At 35.8% G+C, this 17,662-nt stretch overlaps 1 protein-coding gene across 1 annotated transcript; it reads right to left on the minus strand.

Moving 5' to 3' along the window:
* Positions 1 to 14,633: 14,633 nt before the first annotated feature.
* LOC145166357 (homeobox-leucine zipper protein ATHB-13-like) lies at positions 14,634 to 17,225 on the minus strand. Its single transcript, XM_079085310.1, has 3 exons — positions 16,960 to 17,225; positions 16,358 to 16,758; positions 14,634 to 15,300 (listed from the first exon to the last, which is right to left on the minus strand). Exons 1-3 carry the CDS (start codon positions 17,087 to 17,089, stop codon positions 14,878 to 14,880), a joined length of 954 nt encoding a protein of 317 aa, XP_078941436.1. The 5' UTR covers positions 17,090 to 17,225; the 3' UTR covers positions 14,634 to 14,877.
* Between the last annotated feature and the right edge of the window lie 437 nt (positions 17,226 to 17,662).

A 17,662-nucleotide genomic window follows, 5' to 3' on the forward strand; every position in this document is an offset into this window, starting at 1 on the left:
ATATCTAGACTTAAACTTAGAATGCTAAGCGATAATCGTGAGGAGTGTGTCTAATATATTTTAGGAAGTACACCTGAATAGACACGGGCACTAGCTCATTTAGGGAAAATGCCTAAATTTCTTTTATGTGCTAAATGATTTGTGATGCTTTATGATGCTATCGTTTGATCGGATTTATGGTATGTTTCCGACCGGATCTGGAAACATTATGTGTTCAGATTTCTAAACGTTTAATTACGATATTAGAACTGGCATGTAATTTTTCGAAGTAATAAGGAGGAATATGCGTCTAAACCTTCCTCTATCAATATTCTCGTCTCGATACACCGAACGACTGCTTTGGTGTGCAGAACATCATGGTGAAGACTCGTAGTGAATTGAGTAATTTGAGGAAATGAGAAGGCTTACGATACTGAATGGTACCTATCGGAAGATATCGTAAGAGTGATATCTTGCCTTTAGAATGTGTCTAAGAAATAATACGTCTAGTACGGGAGAAGTACACTTTCGATTAGCAGAAAGAAAGATTTTTGGTATAATCCATGAAGTTATCCCATCGTCTGACATTTCCATCACCAACTGAGTTGAAGCAGAATTGATGATTGAAGATACGCATGGAAGAAGTCCTAGTAGAGTGTAGGGAAAATTATATGATTGTTTGGACACATTTGTATGTGTTAAAATTGTTTTTGTGATAATGACTTGGAGAACTGTGAGACAATACTTGGGACGAGTATGAGTAGGTGTGAAAGGTAGTAGAGGCCTATACTACCAGAATCACAGGACTCGCACTTGGATCAGGGAAAGTCACAAGGTTACCAAGGCGCTAGTAATTGATTCTGTTTTGTTCATGTATGTCGTTACCATCGTTTCAGTAATGACTAAGAAGATGATTTTTTTTCCGACCCTAGTGGTCATATCATGTCGAGTCCGACTAAGATGAGTATGTTACATTGTTTAGAGAACCAAGATCAATGTAGCATCTGACTTAAGACAGAAGATTGAAATAAAGGATAAACGAAGCGATCAGTAGAAGTACCGCGATTGTTGTTAAAGCAAGAAGATTGTAGCTAGAAGTACTATATGTAAGAATGTGATTATATCACATTAACATGAAGGAAGGTATAGTTTGTTCTGGAATTTGACTCTAAAAGACCTGAGTCTAAGCGTCGCATCATACAATGAGAGGTCATTAGAACATGACCCAATAGTCCATGGTCATAATCAAAGAAATTATATTAAGTTTGTTAAGAAGAAGGAGTATCCAATGAGGAATCGAGATTGTGATTCGAAGGTCATGACTGGAAGACTAACGTGAGATAGAGAGTGGGTGCACGATCGAGTGTTGCTTGCAGTCAATAAGTCTAAGAGATAGATACTGATTCGAAGGAATATAGAAGTTACGATTATTACCTAGGATGAAGATAAAACTTATGGATTCATTATACAAGCCTTCTTTTGTTGATGATTCCAGTACGTAATCATCCTAAGGGGGACATAACTATAACACCCACAAATTCGGGCTAGTCAATTTAGAGACAATGAGCGTCAAAAATGACTTATTGATGGAAAATTATTTAGAAAGAGTAATCTTAACCATGTTATAGTATATGTCACAAGCGTTCCGTACATATAAAGAACGTCGAAATCCGAGTTATAACGAAGAAGTTATGACCCGTCGCAGTTTTACGGTAAAACCGGCATGACACCGGGAATCGTAAAAAGTGAATTTACGATAAACTACTTTCTAGCCTTAGCGATCTAAACGAAAGTCGTAGTATATGTTAAACCGGGAGTGTGCATAAAAAGAACGTCCAAATCTGACTTCGTATGAGGAAGTTATGATTTTTCTAAGATTTAGCATAGTAGTACACAGCCCGAAATTTGAATTTTAGATCGGTCAATTTTTAACGAACGAGAAATGAATATATCGTTAATAGAAGTTCAACGATAAAAAAACAGTCGAAAACGGAGCTCGTATGCAAAAGATATGGACGCAACTTAGTCCCTACTCTTCGAGCGCGGCGAATTCGATACAGTTTTGTAAATCTGAGATAGAGTGAGAATTAGTCGACGGGATCTAAATGAAAGTTTTAGTACTCGTAAATACCAATGCGTGGATGTAAAGAACATCGATAATAGAGCTCGTATGCGAAAGATATGGACGAAACATAGTCCCTACTCTTCGAGCGCGATAAATTCGATACAGTTTTGCAAATCGGAGATAAAATGAGAATTAGCCGACGAGGTCTAAATGAAAGTTGTAGTACTCATAAATACCAATGCGTGGATATAAAGAACGTAGAAAACGGAGCTCGTACGCGGAAGATACGGACGAAACTTAGGGCCTACTCTACGATAAAACCCCTATAAATAAGAGATGAACTATTCATATTTTCTTCACACCATAAGCCTTTCTTTCTATCTCTAACTTCTCTCTAGACTCCTTAAACCCCCCTAAAGCCTAGGAAACTTCCCTAGCACTAGAAGAAAGCCCCGGAGCGCACGAAGGCTCCGAGAAAAAGATCTTTTCGGCTCGGAAACGCTGCTCCAGCGAAACTCAGTTTTTAATAAAAACCCGCTGTAAGTGAGTTATGCTTACCCTACTTTAAGTATAACTTATGTTTAAGTTCATTATCATTATTATGAACTTATAAACATGATTTATCCCTGATTCCAAGTCGTTATACTGATTGATCTACTTACGGGGATGATGTCTAGGCTGTATTTTAGTGAGGTGTTTAATGTGGGATTTCCAAACAGTATACTTCGTATACCAAACGGACCCTACCTCCGATATGATCCTACCTGGTTGTTCCTTACATGATAGATCATGAAATTAGACTTTGAGTTAATGATGAATCTAGACTAATAATTAGTCGCAATACAGATTAGACTAAAACTTAGCGATAATAATGCTAGGTTTCGTCGAAGGAAAACAGAATCGTTAAAAGCGAAGTGCTGCCCGAGTTTGGAATCATCACGTTAACAAGTGAGTGCATAGTTACTTTCATCTTACACATAGATATAAAGTATTTTATATAAATTACGTGCTATGTGTGTATACTATCTGAATACTTGCTGTCTATGCTAGATGAAATGTTTTATACATGTTTTAAATGATCTAAACTGTATATGTATTTTATATCTACAAAATGTGTTGGGTAAAACATGGGTAGATTAGAGGTGAGATAAATGATGAGCGATGAAAGATGAGATAAATGATGAGCGATGAAAGATGAGATGAATGATGAGCGATGATATATGAGTGATAAAATATGGTGCAAAGCAATGACCTAAGAGATGAGCCGAAACGATGAGCAAAGCGATGAGCCAAAACGATGAGCCAAAACAATGAGCCAAACGATGAGCCAAACGATGACCCAAGCGATGGCCCCGTCATCTAGCAGGCTCGTAACTTGTAGGTGTTTCTGAATTACGTATTCACTAGGTATTTTTGAACGAAGTGTTCACCATATGTTTTGAACTAAGTGTTCACCATATGTTTTGAACTACGTGTTCACCAGATGTTTTGAACTGCGTGTTCACCAGATGTACCCTGAAAGACCCTGACGACTATGAGACTTAGTGCCTAAACCCTGGCGACTATGCGACTTAGTGTCGGTTGAGTAAACCCTAGCAACGATGGATTTCGTGCCGATTCCTTAGGATACTCCTTAGGAATGAATGAACGAGGTATAGCTGAATCTTAGGGTAGATCCTTAAGAGTAAAGAGGATAATGGGGATGGGTAATTGGGTTGATTGTTGATTTTTAACTTAATAATTATATTATTGTGGGTTGAAAACCCTATGTACTCACCAGGTTTCCCAACCTGACCCACTCAAGCTTATTTGTATCACAGGTGTCGATATGAAGCTACTTTACACTGAGAGATTTAAAAGAAATGTAGATCACTAGTGTAAAAGAATGTAAGGTTTGTTTATGCTTATGTTTCTGTATTGACAATGACATCCCAAAGTTTTAAAAGGAATAAAATACATTTCTTCGAAAATGCTTTGATAACACATTTATCATGTTTTTCTGGGAACAAATTCCGCAACTCTTTTCTTTAAAAAGTTACTCTGATTTTCAAAATAAAGCATAAACAAATCGGTCTTTTCTGGCCGTGAAAATGGGGATGTCATATTCCAGCGGCTACATATTCAACTTCAACGGTCTTGAAAGCTAATGACGTTGCTTATTGCTGGACCAACTTACGAGTCTATTTCTAAGCATTTGAGCTCCTCTTGAAGTGCTTTTCCGATCAATGCCACATCCACCATGATCGGAGTAAGTGTATCACACCAACTTGAACTCAGAATAATGAGGATACCATAACATAAGATTGGGTGTATGCTTTAAGTACCAAAAGATCCTTTTCACAGTGAGAAAATGAGATTCTTTAGGATTGGCTTGATAACGAGCACACAATACAGTAGCAAACATAATGTCAGGGCGACTGGAAGTAAGATAGAGCAGTGATCCTGTCATTCCTCAAAACAGAGTTGCATTCACATCAGCGCCAATAGATGATGATGAGGACATCATAGTCTTTGCTGACTTGAAATCAGAGAAACCATACTTCTTTAGCATATTTGCAATATATTTAGCTTGCAAAACAAAAATATCATCAGTTAGTTGTTTGACATGCATACCCAAAAAGAAAGTAAGTTCACCCATCATGCTCATCCCAAACTTCCTTACCGTGATCTCAGCAAATTTGGAACTTAGTTTCTCATAAGTGGATCCAAAGATGATATCATCAACATACACTTGATGCCTGCTTTAAACCATAGAAAGTTTTATCCATTGTATCCATTTGTAAGAAGATAGCTTTCCAACATGTCATACCAAGCTCTAGATGCCTGCTTTAAACCATAGAAAGCTTTATCCAGACGATACATGTGATTTGGAAACTCTTCATTTTCAAACCTTGACGGTTGTTTTAGAAATACTTCTTCTTGAAGATCTCCATGTAAGAAGGTAGTCTTGACGTCCATTTGACAGACTTTGAAGTTCTTAAAGGAAGCAAAGGAAAGAAACAGGTGAATTGCTTCAAGTCTAGCAATAGGAGCAAATGTTTCATCGTAGTCTAACCCTTCCAGCTGAAAAAAACCTTGAGCCACAAGTCTGGCTTTGTTTCTTATAACAATCCCATCTCTATCCATTTTGTTCTTGAAAACCCAGCAAGTGCCAATGATAGTCTTTCCTTGAGGCTTGGGAACAAGAGTCCACACACGATGATGTTCAAATTTATTTAGCTCATCTTGCATGGATTTAATCCAATCAGCCTCTTTGAATGCATCAATGACATTATTTGGTTCAATCATTGAGACGATGTTTACAAACATGCAGAAGTTGTTGCTAACTCTGCTACGAGTGAGAATTCTAGAGTTTACATCACCAATGATTTGGGAATCAGGGTGATCTCGAAGAATTTTTGGATTAGAACTTTCATATGTATACTTTGAGCAGAGTCTTCCTAATTTGATGGTTCAGCTTCTCCAGGGATGAGATGATGATCTTCAGAGATAGGTTATGAGATGATGAATTGATCAACATTATGAACGACATGTTCAATGTCATTTGGCCGAAGTTCAGGAACATGATTTTAAGGACTATAAGTAAGTTCAATCAGAATTGATGAAGGGTGATCAACTCGATCATGAATGAATGAGTCTTCATCGAAAATGACATGAGCTGTTTCCTCAAAAATTTACCTTGAAAGATTGAATACCCTGAAAGCCTTGGATACGCTGGAATATCCTAGAAACACATCTTCGTCAACTTTAGCTTCAAAGTTTGAGCGTTGATCTCTTTGATTCAAGACGTAACAAACACATCCAAACACATGAGAATAGGAGATCTTCGGTTTCCTTCCCTTGAGTAGCTTATAGGAAGTTTCCCATGACGCTTAACAATAATAGATCGGTTTTGTGTATAACACGTTGTATTGACAACTTCAGCCCAAAATGACAAAAAAAGACCAGCTTCAACGACCATGGTTCTTCAAGCTTCAGTGAGAGTTCTGTTTCTTCTCTTTGCTATACCATTTTGTTGAGGGGTTCTAACAACATAGAAGTTCTGAGAAATTCCTGAGATTGAGAAAAAGTTTTCTAGAGAGGAGTTCATGAATTAAGTTCCATGATCACTACGTAATTGCCTTACTTTGTGATCATAGAGAACTTCCCACTGCTTGATGAGAGCAATGATATCATCACCGGCATGACTCTTCTTTATTAAAAAGACTACCCACGTAAACCTTGAAATTTCATCCACAATGACGAGAGTGTATTTCTTCCCAGTTCTTGACTTAACTGGAACTAGTCCAAAAAAAATCCATGTGAAGAAGATGAAGAGCTTTGATAATGGAAGAGCAAAACTTTGGTTTAAAGGAATATTTGGTTTTCTTTCCCTTTTCACATGTTAAGCACAAATTATCTTTGACAAATTGCATCTTAGGAATTCCTCTTACAAGTTGATCCCCTAAGATCTTTGATATGTTCTTGAAGTTCAGATGCGATAGGCTCTTGTGCCACAACCAATTTAGATAAGACTGCGCACGAGAGAAAAACCAATGGTGAAGAGAGTTGTCGGTAGAAAACATATCCAAAACATATATGTCCTTCTGTCAATTTGTAGTTAGAATAGTGACATTCTTTTGATCAACAACCTTTCATTCTCTTTTGTTGAATAAGACTTCATTGCCAGCGTTACACAGTTGACTGATTGAGATGAGATTATGCTGAAGAACCTTCACATAAGAGACATTCTTGAACACCACTGATTTGCACTTGATAGATCCATATCCTTTTGTAGCTACCTTTCCATTATCTCCATATGTAACAGTAGGACCATCGTTCTTTATGAAATCTTCTAGAAGAGACTTGAATCCGGTCATATATCTTGAGTAGCCGCATTCTAAATACCAAATATTATCTTTCTCCTGAAACTAAAATATACAACAAGCCTTGAAACAAAATAACCAAAAATACACACAATATATACTGACTCATTTTTCAATGAGTCACTCAAGAAAAATTATTATAACAATCATCAGGGAGACAGTTGAATGAGTTTCCCTTTTTGATCCACTTATCATTACGATCCATGATGTTTTCAGCGCGAACGAAGTTCTTTTCAAAAGTGCACTCGCTCAATTTTTGAGAGGCATCACCACATCGATAACAAACTTTGATTCCAAGATTCTTTCCTTTATCAATAGATTTTGATTTCTCTTCAACTGTTGAACTCAAGGAACTTTGACAATTTGAATTAAGAATTCTTGTTTTAGTTATGGAACAAGGAATGTCATCGATGGTATGCTTAGTTGATACCTTGTCATAAGTTTCATGAATCGTTGAGTCATCGGAAGTAGAAAACTTTGATTGATCTTCGGGTTCAGAATTGCTAACAGAGCATTGAGGAAAAATGCTACGAATTTCGTTTACTGAATGAACTTCACCTTTTCATATAGGAAACTTTAGCAAAATCTTAGTAAAGGGAAAAACATACTCACAGTGAGAAGGTTGATGAGAAGGATCAAGAGCAGATAATTGAGTAACACATTTGATGATACCATTAAAATTAGTGGAGCAGTAAGTATCAATTAAAGTTTGATTTATAAAATAAGTGATCACAAATCTATCCTTAAACTCTTCTTTTAAACAGTCAGCTGTATATGAGGTTTGTTTAGTCTTAACAACTTTGGTTAAGGTAACAACACCTTTTATATCACCTCTAAAAATTTTCTCACACTGATCTAGAATCTGAGCATTAATAATTCTTGTGACATTGTGAGAAGAGACCCAATTTTTCAAAATGAGTTCAATGCATTTAGCATGATCAACAGCTTTTCCTTTTTTTGTGTGAAGAAAATTATTGGTCAGTAGGATACATGTGTTTTTCCTTTTTAATGTAGATAGAGATTTTTCAAAACAAACAAGTTTTTCTTTTAGTTTCTTTAGCTCAAAGCTAAGAGAGGATCTTTCTTTATTTGATACCAATAAATCGAAACGAATGTGATCAATCAAGTCATTCTTTTAGATGTTTTCAACAAAAGATTAATTAATGAGATTTTTTACCTGATACGCTGATGTAGTTTCCCATTCTGTCTTAAGGTCTGCAGGAACTTGAGGAAGATCAGCGTCAAGAGTCCCAATGCTGAAAGTTGAAGTGTCAGCGTGAGATTCAACGATCTTGGACATGAGACACTTACCTTCATCATCTGAGGAGTTTTCATTTTCAAAAGCAGATGATAGAGTAATCATCATCACTTGAGCGGTTGAACAGTTTTAAACCAAACGATAGACAGAAAACGATCTAGGCACAGACTTCCCTTTCATCTTACAACATGATGCACCATTATTAGATGATTGATGCATAGCGACAATAGGACCTTTATTGAAGATATCAAGCATATCAAAGTCCATGAACTCAAGAGCTTCCATGGCCTTTGATTTCCATGCAGAGAAGTTGTGTTTATCAAACGGAGGGATCTTGTTGCAAACATATGATTTTGGAATAAAAAAGTTCGACATGATTTGTTTCAATGTATCAAGAACCTGCTCTGATACCAATTGAAGATTTTTATCGATCGGATACACTTCAAGTATAAGGAACGAAAGTAAACTTAATCTAAGAAAGACAAAGAACATAAAGTAAATAACACAAGAAGTTCTCCAAATTGCTCTTTCACCAAGAAAGGGTTTTATCTTCACCAAGAAGACAGTTTGTCACCAAGACAATTACGACACCGAGCTGTGTTAGCATTAGGGTTTCACCCTAATGTTCAATATATACTAATCCATGCAAGTATATCCCTTGATTAAAGGGATTGTATCTTATCCATACTAAGAACCGATCTTCATAACAAAAATATCGCATCTGTTATCTATTCTATACTTATCTATATCATTACCTAATATACAAAAGATTACATATAATATCTATACTAAGAGCTGACGCTTATAGGCTTGAAATGTTGGTACTATTGGTATAGTAGACACTGACGCTGACAGATAACTTGTAGGAGTGTCTGACTTATCAGATCATAAGGTGTGACCTTACACTATCATAAAAGGATATATATTGTAACACATAGTATAGTGAGAAAAATCACATGAACGATTTCTTAGATGACTAACAACTATCTAACTAGCAAACAGGCACACCAAACACGTATTAACCTATAGTACTATAACTGATCACTAATTAAGGAAATCAGACGACAAAAGCTAGATCCTTCACAAATCCCAGTAGCATTGAATGATAATCAAATAAGGATTAGCCAGTCAAGACAGTCGGGAGGCACGACCATTTCAGCATGTAGCTTTACTGAAATTCAACAACCTTTCCAACGTGTCTATCCTAGACACTGCACTCGTAAGTTGATCAATCAGTACAATATTTGGGATTAATGATTAATCTAATACACAAGTTCATAATAACGACAACATGTATTCTTTATACTAGTTATACTTAAGAAAAAGTGTAACTTACCTGACTGACGAACTCTGAATATCCATGAGCAGAATGTCGATGCTTACTTCTTATCTTTCCAAAAAACTCCAGCATTTCGCTACTGATACTACTAAAACTATTGAATGATAAGTTGAATCACGAGGGACCGAAATTCTCGAGGGTGAGAGGAGAAATTCTCTTTTGAAGAGCGAATGGTGCAAGAAGTTAATAGGCTAGGGATGAGCATTAGGACCGCCGGAACCGGAACCGGACTGGAACTGAAACCGGAATTGGTAACAAGTTCCGGTTACCGGTTCTTCATTTTTTTGAAAACCGGTCCCGGTTCTAAAAACCGGAACCGGTTTAACAATTTTCCCGTTTTTAAAATGTGCATAACTCAATCGTATGAAGTCGGAATTATAAAATGTGCATAAATCAATCATATCATATAAATGTGCTAGAACCAGCGGTCCGGTTCCTGGTTCTTATGATATAGGAAAACCAGTTTCGGTTCCGAACCGGTCCGGTTCTAAACCTCATCCCTATAAGAGGCTTAGCCTCTTATTTATAGGATGATTATGGAAGTGTCGTGCCGTGGTGGTTGGTGGTAGAAGTGGTCTCCGTTATTTCCACGTGTAGTTTTCCCATGGTGCCACGTCATCTCTTGCAGGTAAATTCTTGCATTCTTCGATAAATTGTAACTTTCACATGCGAGCTCCGTTTTCTACGTTGTTTCTATCAATTGTTTCGTAATTCCGTGTACTATAACTTTCCTTTAGATGTTAATAGCTAATTTTTAGTCTATCTTCACTATTTATTTTATAAATATTATACTGTGAATGACCTGACAAAGTTCATAACTTCTTTATATGAGTTTCGTTCTCGATGTTCTTTATATCTACGGTTTCGTAATTATGTAGACATCCAGTATCGTTTTCATTAATTTGTCTAACAAGTAATATATTTTCATTTCATGTTTTACAAAAAATATTGGGAAAATACCTTGTAACGCATAACTTAGAAAAATCATAACTTCTTCTTATGACGTTAAATTTTGGTGATCTTATACTCGCGGTTTTGTATTGATGTCTACTGCAACATTTGCATGGAACACATTGGCTAAAAATAAATGTATTTACACTTTAAATTTTGTAAATAGACGTTTATACTAAATTATACTGTTAGGTGAAGAGGGGTTGTTACAAGTTTAGCCCTCCATCAAAGATCGCCATGTTGAAGATGAAGATCAATAATTTTCAACAACAAAATAGAGATACATGGTTTGAAGCATAGGATAGGTATAGTAATATACTTTAGCATTTTCCGTAACATGATCTCAATGCACACCAAGAAGTTCAAATTCTCTATAATGGCATTAAAGTTACCACGATACAATTGGAGGACTCCCAAGGACGGCTCATGAAGAAAAATCCTTCAGTTGGTAGAGAATTACTAGAAGAGTTCACAAAACACTCGTGCGAATCGAAAAACTCAAGAGACAACGTCATACAAGGAATACCAACTGACAAAGGAGCTTTCGATGGTTTAGCGGAAATAAAAAGGATTAACCAAACGATTCACGCCATACATATTGGGTGCGATAATTGTAGCAATCCCCACCTAACGAAAGATTGCGAAGAAATGTGGCGATAAATATGACTGTAATTGGACGAATCCGAAGAAGTAGTGGAAGCCCTATGATGAATTTAAGAGAGAAAAGGAAGAGAAATATCGACAACAAGGTCAAGGCTTTTTATCAGAAAGAGCAACCGGAACTAAAAAAGAATAAATATCTTGAGGCACTTATAGCTCGATTCGCCAAGGCTTTTGAAAAGCTTCATAACGATACCGAAGAAGCCCTTAAGGACCAACAAGAAACCTTGAGAAATCAGCAAGCCTCAATCCTGAATATCGAGCTACAAGTTGGCAAACTTTGGAGACTATTCCAATAACGTCTTTTGAGAACTCTTCCGAGCAACATAGAGACTAACCCAAGGGTACACATTAAAGCAATTTTGATGAGGAATGGTAAGATCCTCACACCTTAAGTCCTTTTAACTACTGATGATTCACCTTCTATGCATAAATCAATAGAAGAGAAAGAAAAACAGACCTTAGAATCGCGTTGCGGGGCATAAATAACCGTGGTTCGGCCTGGAGATCAGTCAGCAGAACAGCCACCTGTCAAAGAATACAAACCACCACTTCTGTATTTAGGGTGTATGAAGGAAGTAAAGCAAGCTGAAGAGTATCGAAAGTTCCTCAAGAACATAAATTCATTGCAAACTAACATATTGTTGTTGAAGATTTGTGCCAGCTTTGGCACAAATGCCTAAATACACCAAGTTCTTGAAAGATCTCCTAACAAACCAAAAGCAGTTGGAGGAATCTTCAAGTGTTATACTTAACGAGAACTATTCTGCTGCAATGCTCAACAAATTTCTGAGGAAAATAAAGGATTCAGGCAGCCTAACTCTTCCGTGCTGATTCGTTAATTTGGTCACAAGTCACGCACTAGCCGATTCGGGAGAAAGTGTCAACCTTATTCCATACTCGTTCTATTAAAAACTCAACTTACCGGAACAAAAACCTATCCAGATGGCAATTCACTTAGCCGATAAAATAGTGACATTTCCTTGAGGCATTGTAGATGATCAATGGTTAAAATCGACAAGTTTGTATTTACGGCCGACTTCCTAGTACTCGACATGGAAGAGGATAACCTAGTGCCAATCATACTTGGAAGGCCATTCTTAATCACTATACGGTCCTTGGTAGATATTCACGAATCAAGGTTAACAAGTCGAGTGGGTACTTTAGAGTGTATATGTCCATCAAGACTGCACATGAGCCAAGAACTTTAGGCCATAAGGGTCATGACACCTATGGCAAGGACGGATGGGCCCACGACTCCATGTACAACAAGTTCAAATGAAACAAGTGCGGATAGAATGTATATGTCCATCAAGACTGCACACTAGAGGTAGAATTATGTCATGGTTACGTTTGGGCTAAATGCACACATTTAATGGTAGGGGCGACACATGTCCTATTACTTGCGGTTTTATAGGTGGCGAATACAGGGCCTCGAGACATAGCTAGTTTGTATTCTGCGTGTTTCATGATGTTATTATATTCTTGTTACGTACGTTTTGGTATTTATATATGACTTTGTACCAATTATAGTGTGACTATGTTTGGAAAGCTGCATGAGTAGATCTTCGTAGCTGTCGTATTGATTGTTGATGGTGGGACCGCCCACTCGTTTATATCCCATGTTTTTGGGATCTAGTGGGTCATGACATGGAGAGTCTGTTTCATCCTCTCGTGGTTGAGATTTTTGATAAAGCTTTCTTTGGTAGCTGAAAGCTCTCCTGGCAAGAGAAAACTCTTTTTGGTAGAGATTTTCGACAAAGCTCTCTGGCAGAGCTTTCTGGTTGAGCTACCTGAAAGCGTTGGGATGTTCTCTTTGGTAGCAGAAATCTCTCCTGGCAAGAGAAAGAGCTCTTTGGTGGCAAAAAGCTCTCTTGATGAGATAAATATCTCTTATGCAAAGATGTTCTCCAAAGTCAATGCTAAAAGATTCTAGGAATTGGTGCATGACGATTTGTGATTGATTGACACATTTCATGGACCTATAGACTGATAGGTTTGGCCTATTAGGATTCTAGATATCATCCCTAGTATATAAATAATGATTTATGCAAGTCATTTATTTGTATATTGACTTCTAGTGAGTCTGCGAAATTGTACTTGTAATTTCTGTTTGAAAACTTTTGAATAAAAATACTCCATTCTGTCTATGAACGTTGGTCACCTTAATCTAACCACATAAATAGTGTGTTTTTGTGTGGCTTCATAAGTTATCTGCTTTAGTTTCTAATACCATGTTTGAAATTGAGATCCCATTTGTAAAACTTTAACTTTAACCCCCTAATTAGGAAAAATATACAAGGATGATTGTAGGCTTGACTATTGGTGGATGAAAATCTTAAATATATTTCAAGACCATTGTAACGAACAATATGCTATGATTAGGGTGAGAAGGTATGTATAGTATCATCTCATTATAATCGATACTCATATTTAAATCGGGTCATTTAACTTATTACTTTCACGACTTACAAATTATCCACTTCATGTCGGTCATAGGTCCGACTGATATGACATGCTAGCAACGGCCTACAACTTTTATTTACTATGCTATGTAACTTGAAGGCTTACATTTGCAAAAGAATTAAGAGACTAACAAATTTCATACTATTGAAACTCATTTAAAAGGTAAACAGTCTATTTAAAACGTTAACGTTGATTGATTTGATATATATTTTGAAAAAGTTGTACCAAAAGATTTGATGGAAAACTCTAACATCCATAAAGTGACAAAAGAAAAAAAGTGATGGGGTACAGAAACTAAAGGAGTGTGATGATGGGCAATGCCCCATTTTTCTTGTCAAAAATGGCAGGATAAAAGTTTGCCAAATGTTCCCTTCACGAAAGTGACCATTTCCAACTCTTGCTTTTCTTCTACACTTTCCATCTCTTTGTCTTCTTTCTACCTTGGAATGTGTGTTTGATACCCTTCTCTCTCTCTTTATATATATATATATATATATATATATATATATATATATATATATATATATATATATACACACACAAATCCCTCTTACACTACCCTAGTTCGATATTGCTAGATTTCTTCTTAAAATCATTAACATTTATGTAAATGAAATAAGTGCAACGGTTGGCTTTAGTAATCTTATAAGCATTGTCAACTGAGAGTATATTTGTCGACCAGGACATACAAAGATTATCCAATCTATTTCAAATGGGCTATGGTAAATTTGTGTATTATTAATAGTCATGTATTATATAAACAAAAAATTAATTAAAAATGTACAACTAAATTACTTTTTATTTAAATTTAAATTAAATATATTTATTACATATGGTAATACGTTTTTTCTTCTTTTACCGTTGATCACTGACCTGCATTGATTTCATCAAAATCAGCAAAAGTGTCACACCAACCCTTCTTAGATGGAGAAATGTTAGTTATGATGCAAAATAGATAATTTTTAATGAACAAAAAAAAGTTATATGAAATTATGAATGAGAAAAGTGTATCCCTTTCCATCTAAAACCGGAATATAATGCAAAAGTATATACTGATCAATACCCTTTATTTCTTTGAATACAAGGATTATCCAAACACTAATCTTGAAAATAAAATAATAATATTTGTTTTCTTCTAATTTTTACTCTATTAATTTAAGTACCAAAAAACAAGAATTTAAAGCTTAGAGAACATACAGATTGATCTCCATCTTTAATATAATCAAACCAAAGGCCAGAAGGCGAACTGGAGTCCCTTTCTTGTTTTGTTTTCTTTCTTGATCGCATTAATGCATCAATTGAATTGTGGTTGTTCCAACCATGGCCAAAACCCGGACTGATCTTCCATACCAACAAACATGTTGCTAAAACATTCTTCTTTAATGGCAGAGGATTGATCAATTTTCTGGCAATGGAGTTGATGATCTGCTGGCCTTAACGATGAATTGTGGAAGAGCTGATGAGCCACAATATTATTCGTATTCGGCCTCTCAATATTTGATGATGGAAAAAGATTAGGGATTGGCTGCTGATGGTGTTGGTGTTGATTTTGATGTTGATGTTGGTGTGATGATAGAGGGCTATCAGTCGCAGGTGTTCTTGATATGTCTAACTTGATTTCGGAGCTGTTTTCACTTCTGTTGCTGCAAGATCCTTCTGTTTCTTTTATGTTGAGGTTGATTAGTTCTGTTGGTTCCCGATTTTTAAGCGCCATTAGCTGCAAATATTCAACTTGTTTTGGTTAATTAAACAATCATTAAGAAACTAAAGCAATCATGTATACTACTACTACTTGTTCTATAAAGGAATCCGATAAAAGAGTGAATGCCTTGGGATGCGTTAAAGGATAAACAGGAAACATTTGACCACTTTTGGTATAGTTTCTCGAGCCATTCTAAAGAAAGTTCTTTTTTAATGCTAAAATTGTGATGAAAGCCGACTGAATTTATTAAAAACATGGCTATGCAAAACAATACAAAAATTTGTATCTACTTCTAGTTGTGGAAAGCAAGTTGAACGTTTAAAGATAAGTTGAATGAAAAGGTGGCTGAAACAATGTTAGATAGACAAACTGTACCTCAAAACCTAATCATCGTCCCAAAAGAACGACATTAAATGAGATCGCTTTTTTACAACAAAAGGTTGTTGTGTCATTTAGATTAGGGTTTGCATGAAAATATCTAATTTGTTTAGTGTAATTAATCATTGATATCAAGTTTTCCTTCTAAATTGTTAGAGAAAAATCTACGAAAACTGTTCATGTATAAATTAATTTATATCTTATATATATAGATATAGAGTAAGTAATAAAATAATTATGATTTTGATTTATACATATGTTATTTCTAGTGCCCATGCTGCATATTGACTCTTTTACCCTTTCAAAAGATTCAAACTTCAGTGACCAATATGGAAATTGTGTAAAGATAATATTTTCCTTATTTTAAATTGTTAATCATTTTAAAGTTTTGACATACTATTTACAGAAAGCAGTTACTGCAAAAATGTTAATCATTTAAAGTTTTAAAGTTTATATCGTAGTAAGTCATGCAACTTTTAAAGCGTCTTAAAAGCGAAAATCAAATAGATTTATACCGCTACTTAAAGAAAGTGTTTATGAAATTAGATCAGCAAAATGGTTGATTAATATTATGAATAATTCAACTCAATCTAAGCTTATTCAATGGTCATAATAAAAAGATCAATAACCTAAACGTTATGAACTCAAATCCTAGTCTTGATAGGTCCAGTAAAGTTAGCGTAACATAACTTACCTCAGCATGAAGTTTGTGATTTTGAGATTGGAGGGAATCATTCTCTGCTTTAACAGCTTCAAACTGTCTCTTGAGGGCATCATAATCTTTTTCCAACTGTTTGGTCTTCCATCTAGCCCTTCTATTTTGAAACCAAATGGCAATTTGTCTTGGTTGAAGTCCAAGTGCTCTTGCAAGCTGCATTTTTCTCTCAGGTTCAAGCTTATTTCCTAACTCAAAGTTCCTCTCAAGTGTCTTCACTTGTTCCATGTTTAGTCTCCGCTTTTTCTCTCCTGCAAGCAGCTGCGATCCGTCATCAGACAAATCATCTTCTCCATTCATATTTCCTTCTTGATCACATCCATCCATGTTGTTCACACCCGAGTAAGACATCGACCTTTTCCCCAAGAAGGACGCCACACCTGCGTCAAAATCATGATCTATTCATAAAGATTCAAACTTTCTTCAAACCCATTTGGATTTGGTGCCTGCAAATGGAATATATCGAGTTCAAACTGAAACCCTAATGCATCAATGAGTTGTATGATACAAGTCATCATTGCATCATGATCTGAGAGAGAGAGAGAGAGAGAGAGAGAGAGAGAGAGAGAGAGTTTAAATACCACTGAAATCTTGAGTGGTGGTGCAAGGTGGGAGAATTGGAGTGAGAGAGGTAGGGGCATGATGGTCATCTTCTTGGGAGGACTGTAACATGAAATTGGTGGAGAAGAAGGCCATTCCAGTGCAAGTCATCAGCTGTTTAAGCCACCTCTATAGCTTTGTTTATATGACCAGTGGAAACATTCCAAGATTTCTTTGTAGTCTCTTCATCATGTTTAGAGAGAGAAAGAGAGAGATCTAGAGAGAGGAGAGAAACGGAGGTGTGAATATTGATATTGTTATAGAGAAAGAATGGGGAGACTATATATGACCCACACCTTTGTGAAATTGACACGAGAGTAAATATCAATATATATACCGCAACGGATTATGTTACTTTCAAAATTTACCATTTTATAAATTTAGTGGGCGTTTTCTACAATATATATATATATATATATATATATATATATATATATATATATATATATATATATATATATATATATATATATATATATATATATATATATATATAAAGTGAGGTTCAATAGAGAACCATAATTAATCAAGGAACCAAGGCACCAATCGTAAGCGTCGGAAATCATAACGTTCAACGGCCAAGAAAATAGACATACATTTTTACATTGGACGCACACATACCGGATTATATCAAAAAATCCATCCTTTACAAAAAAACTCACCCTTTTTTTTCGTTTAAATTTT

Source organism: Lactuca virosa, chromosome 3, assembly GCF_052849685.1.
Source record: "Lactuca virosa cultivar CGN04683 chromosome 3, Lactuca_virosa_CGN04683_v6, whole genome shotgun sequence".
Taxonomy (NCBI): domain Eukaryota; kingdom Viridiplantae; phylum Streptophyta; class Magnoliopsida; order Asterales; family Asteraceae; genus Lactuca; species Lactuca virosa.

Coding starts and splice junctions, on each gene's coding strand:
- LOC145166357 (XM_079085310.1), bottom strand. CDS start 17,089: ATGACTTGCACTGGAATGGCCTTCTTCTCCACCAATTTCATGTTACAG. Junction 16,759..16,959: donor CACCACTCAAGATTTCAGTG/GTATTTAAACTC, acceptor ATTTTGACGCAG/GTGTGGCGTCCTTCTTGGGG. Junction 15,301..16,357: donor ATCACAAACTTCATGCTGAG/GTAAGTTATGTT, acceptor GAATATTTGCAG/CTAATGGCGCTTAAAAATCG.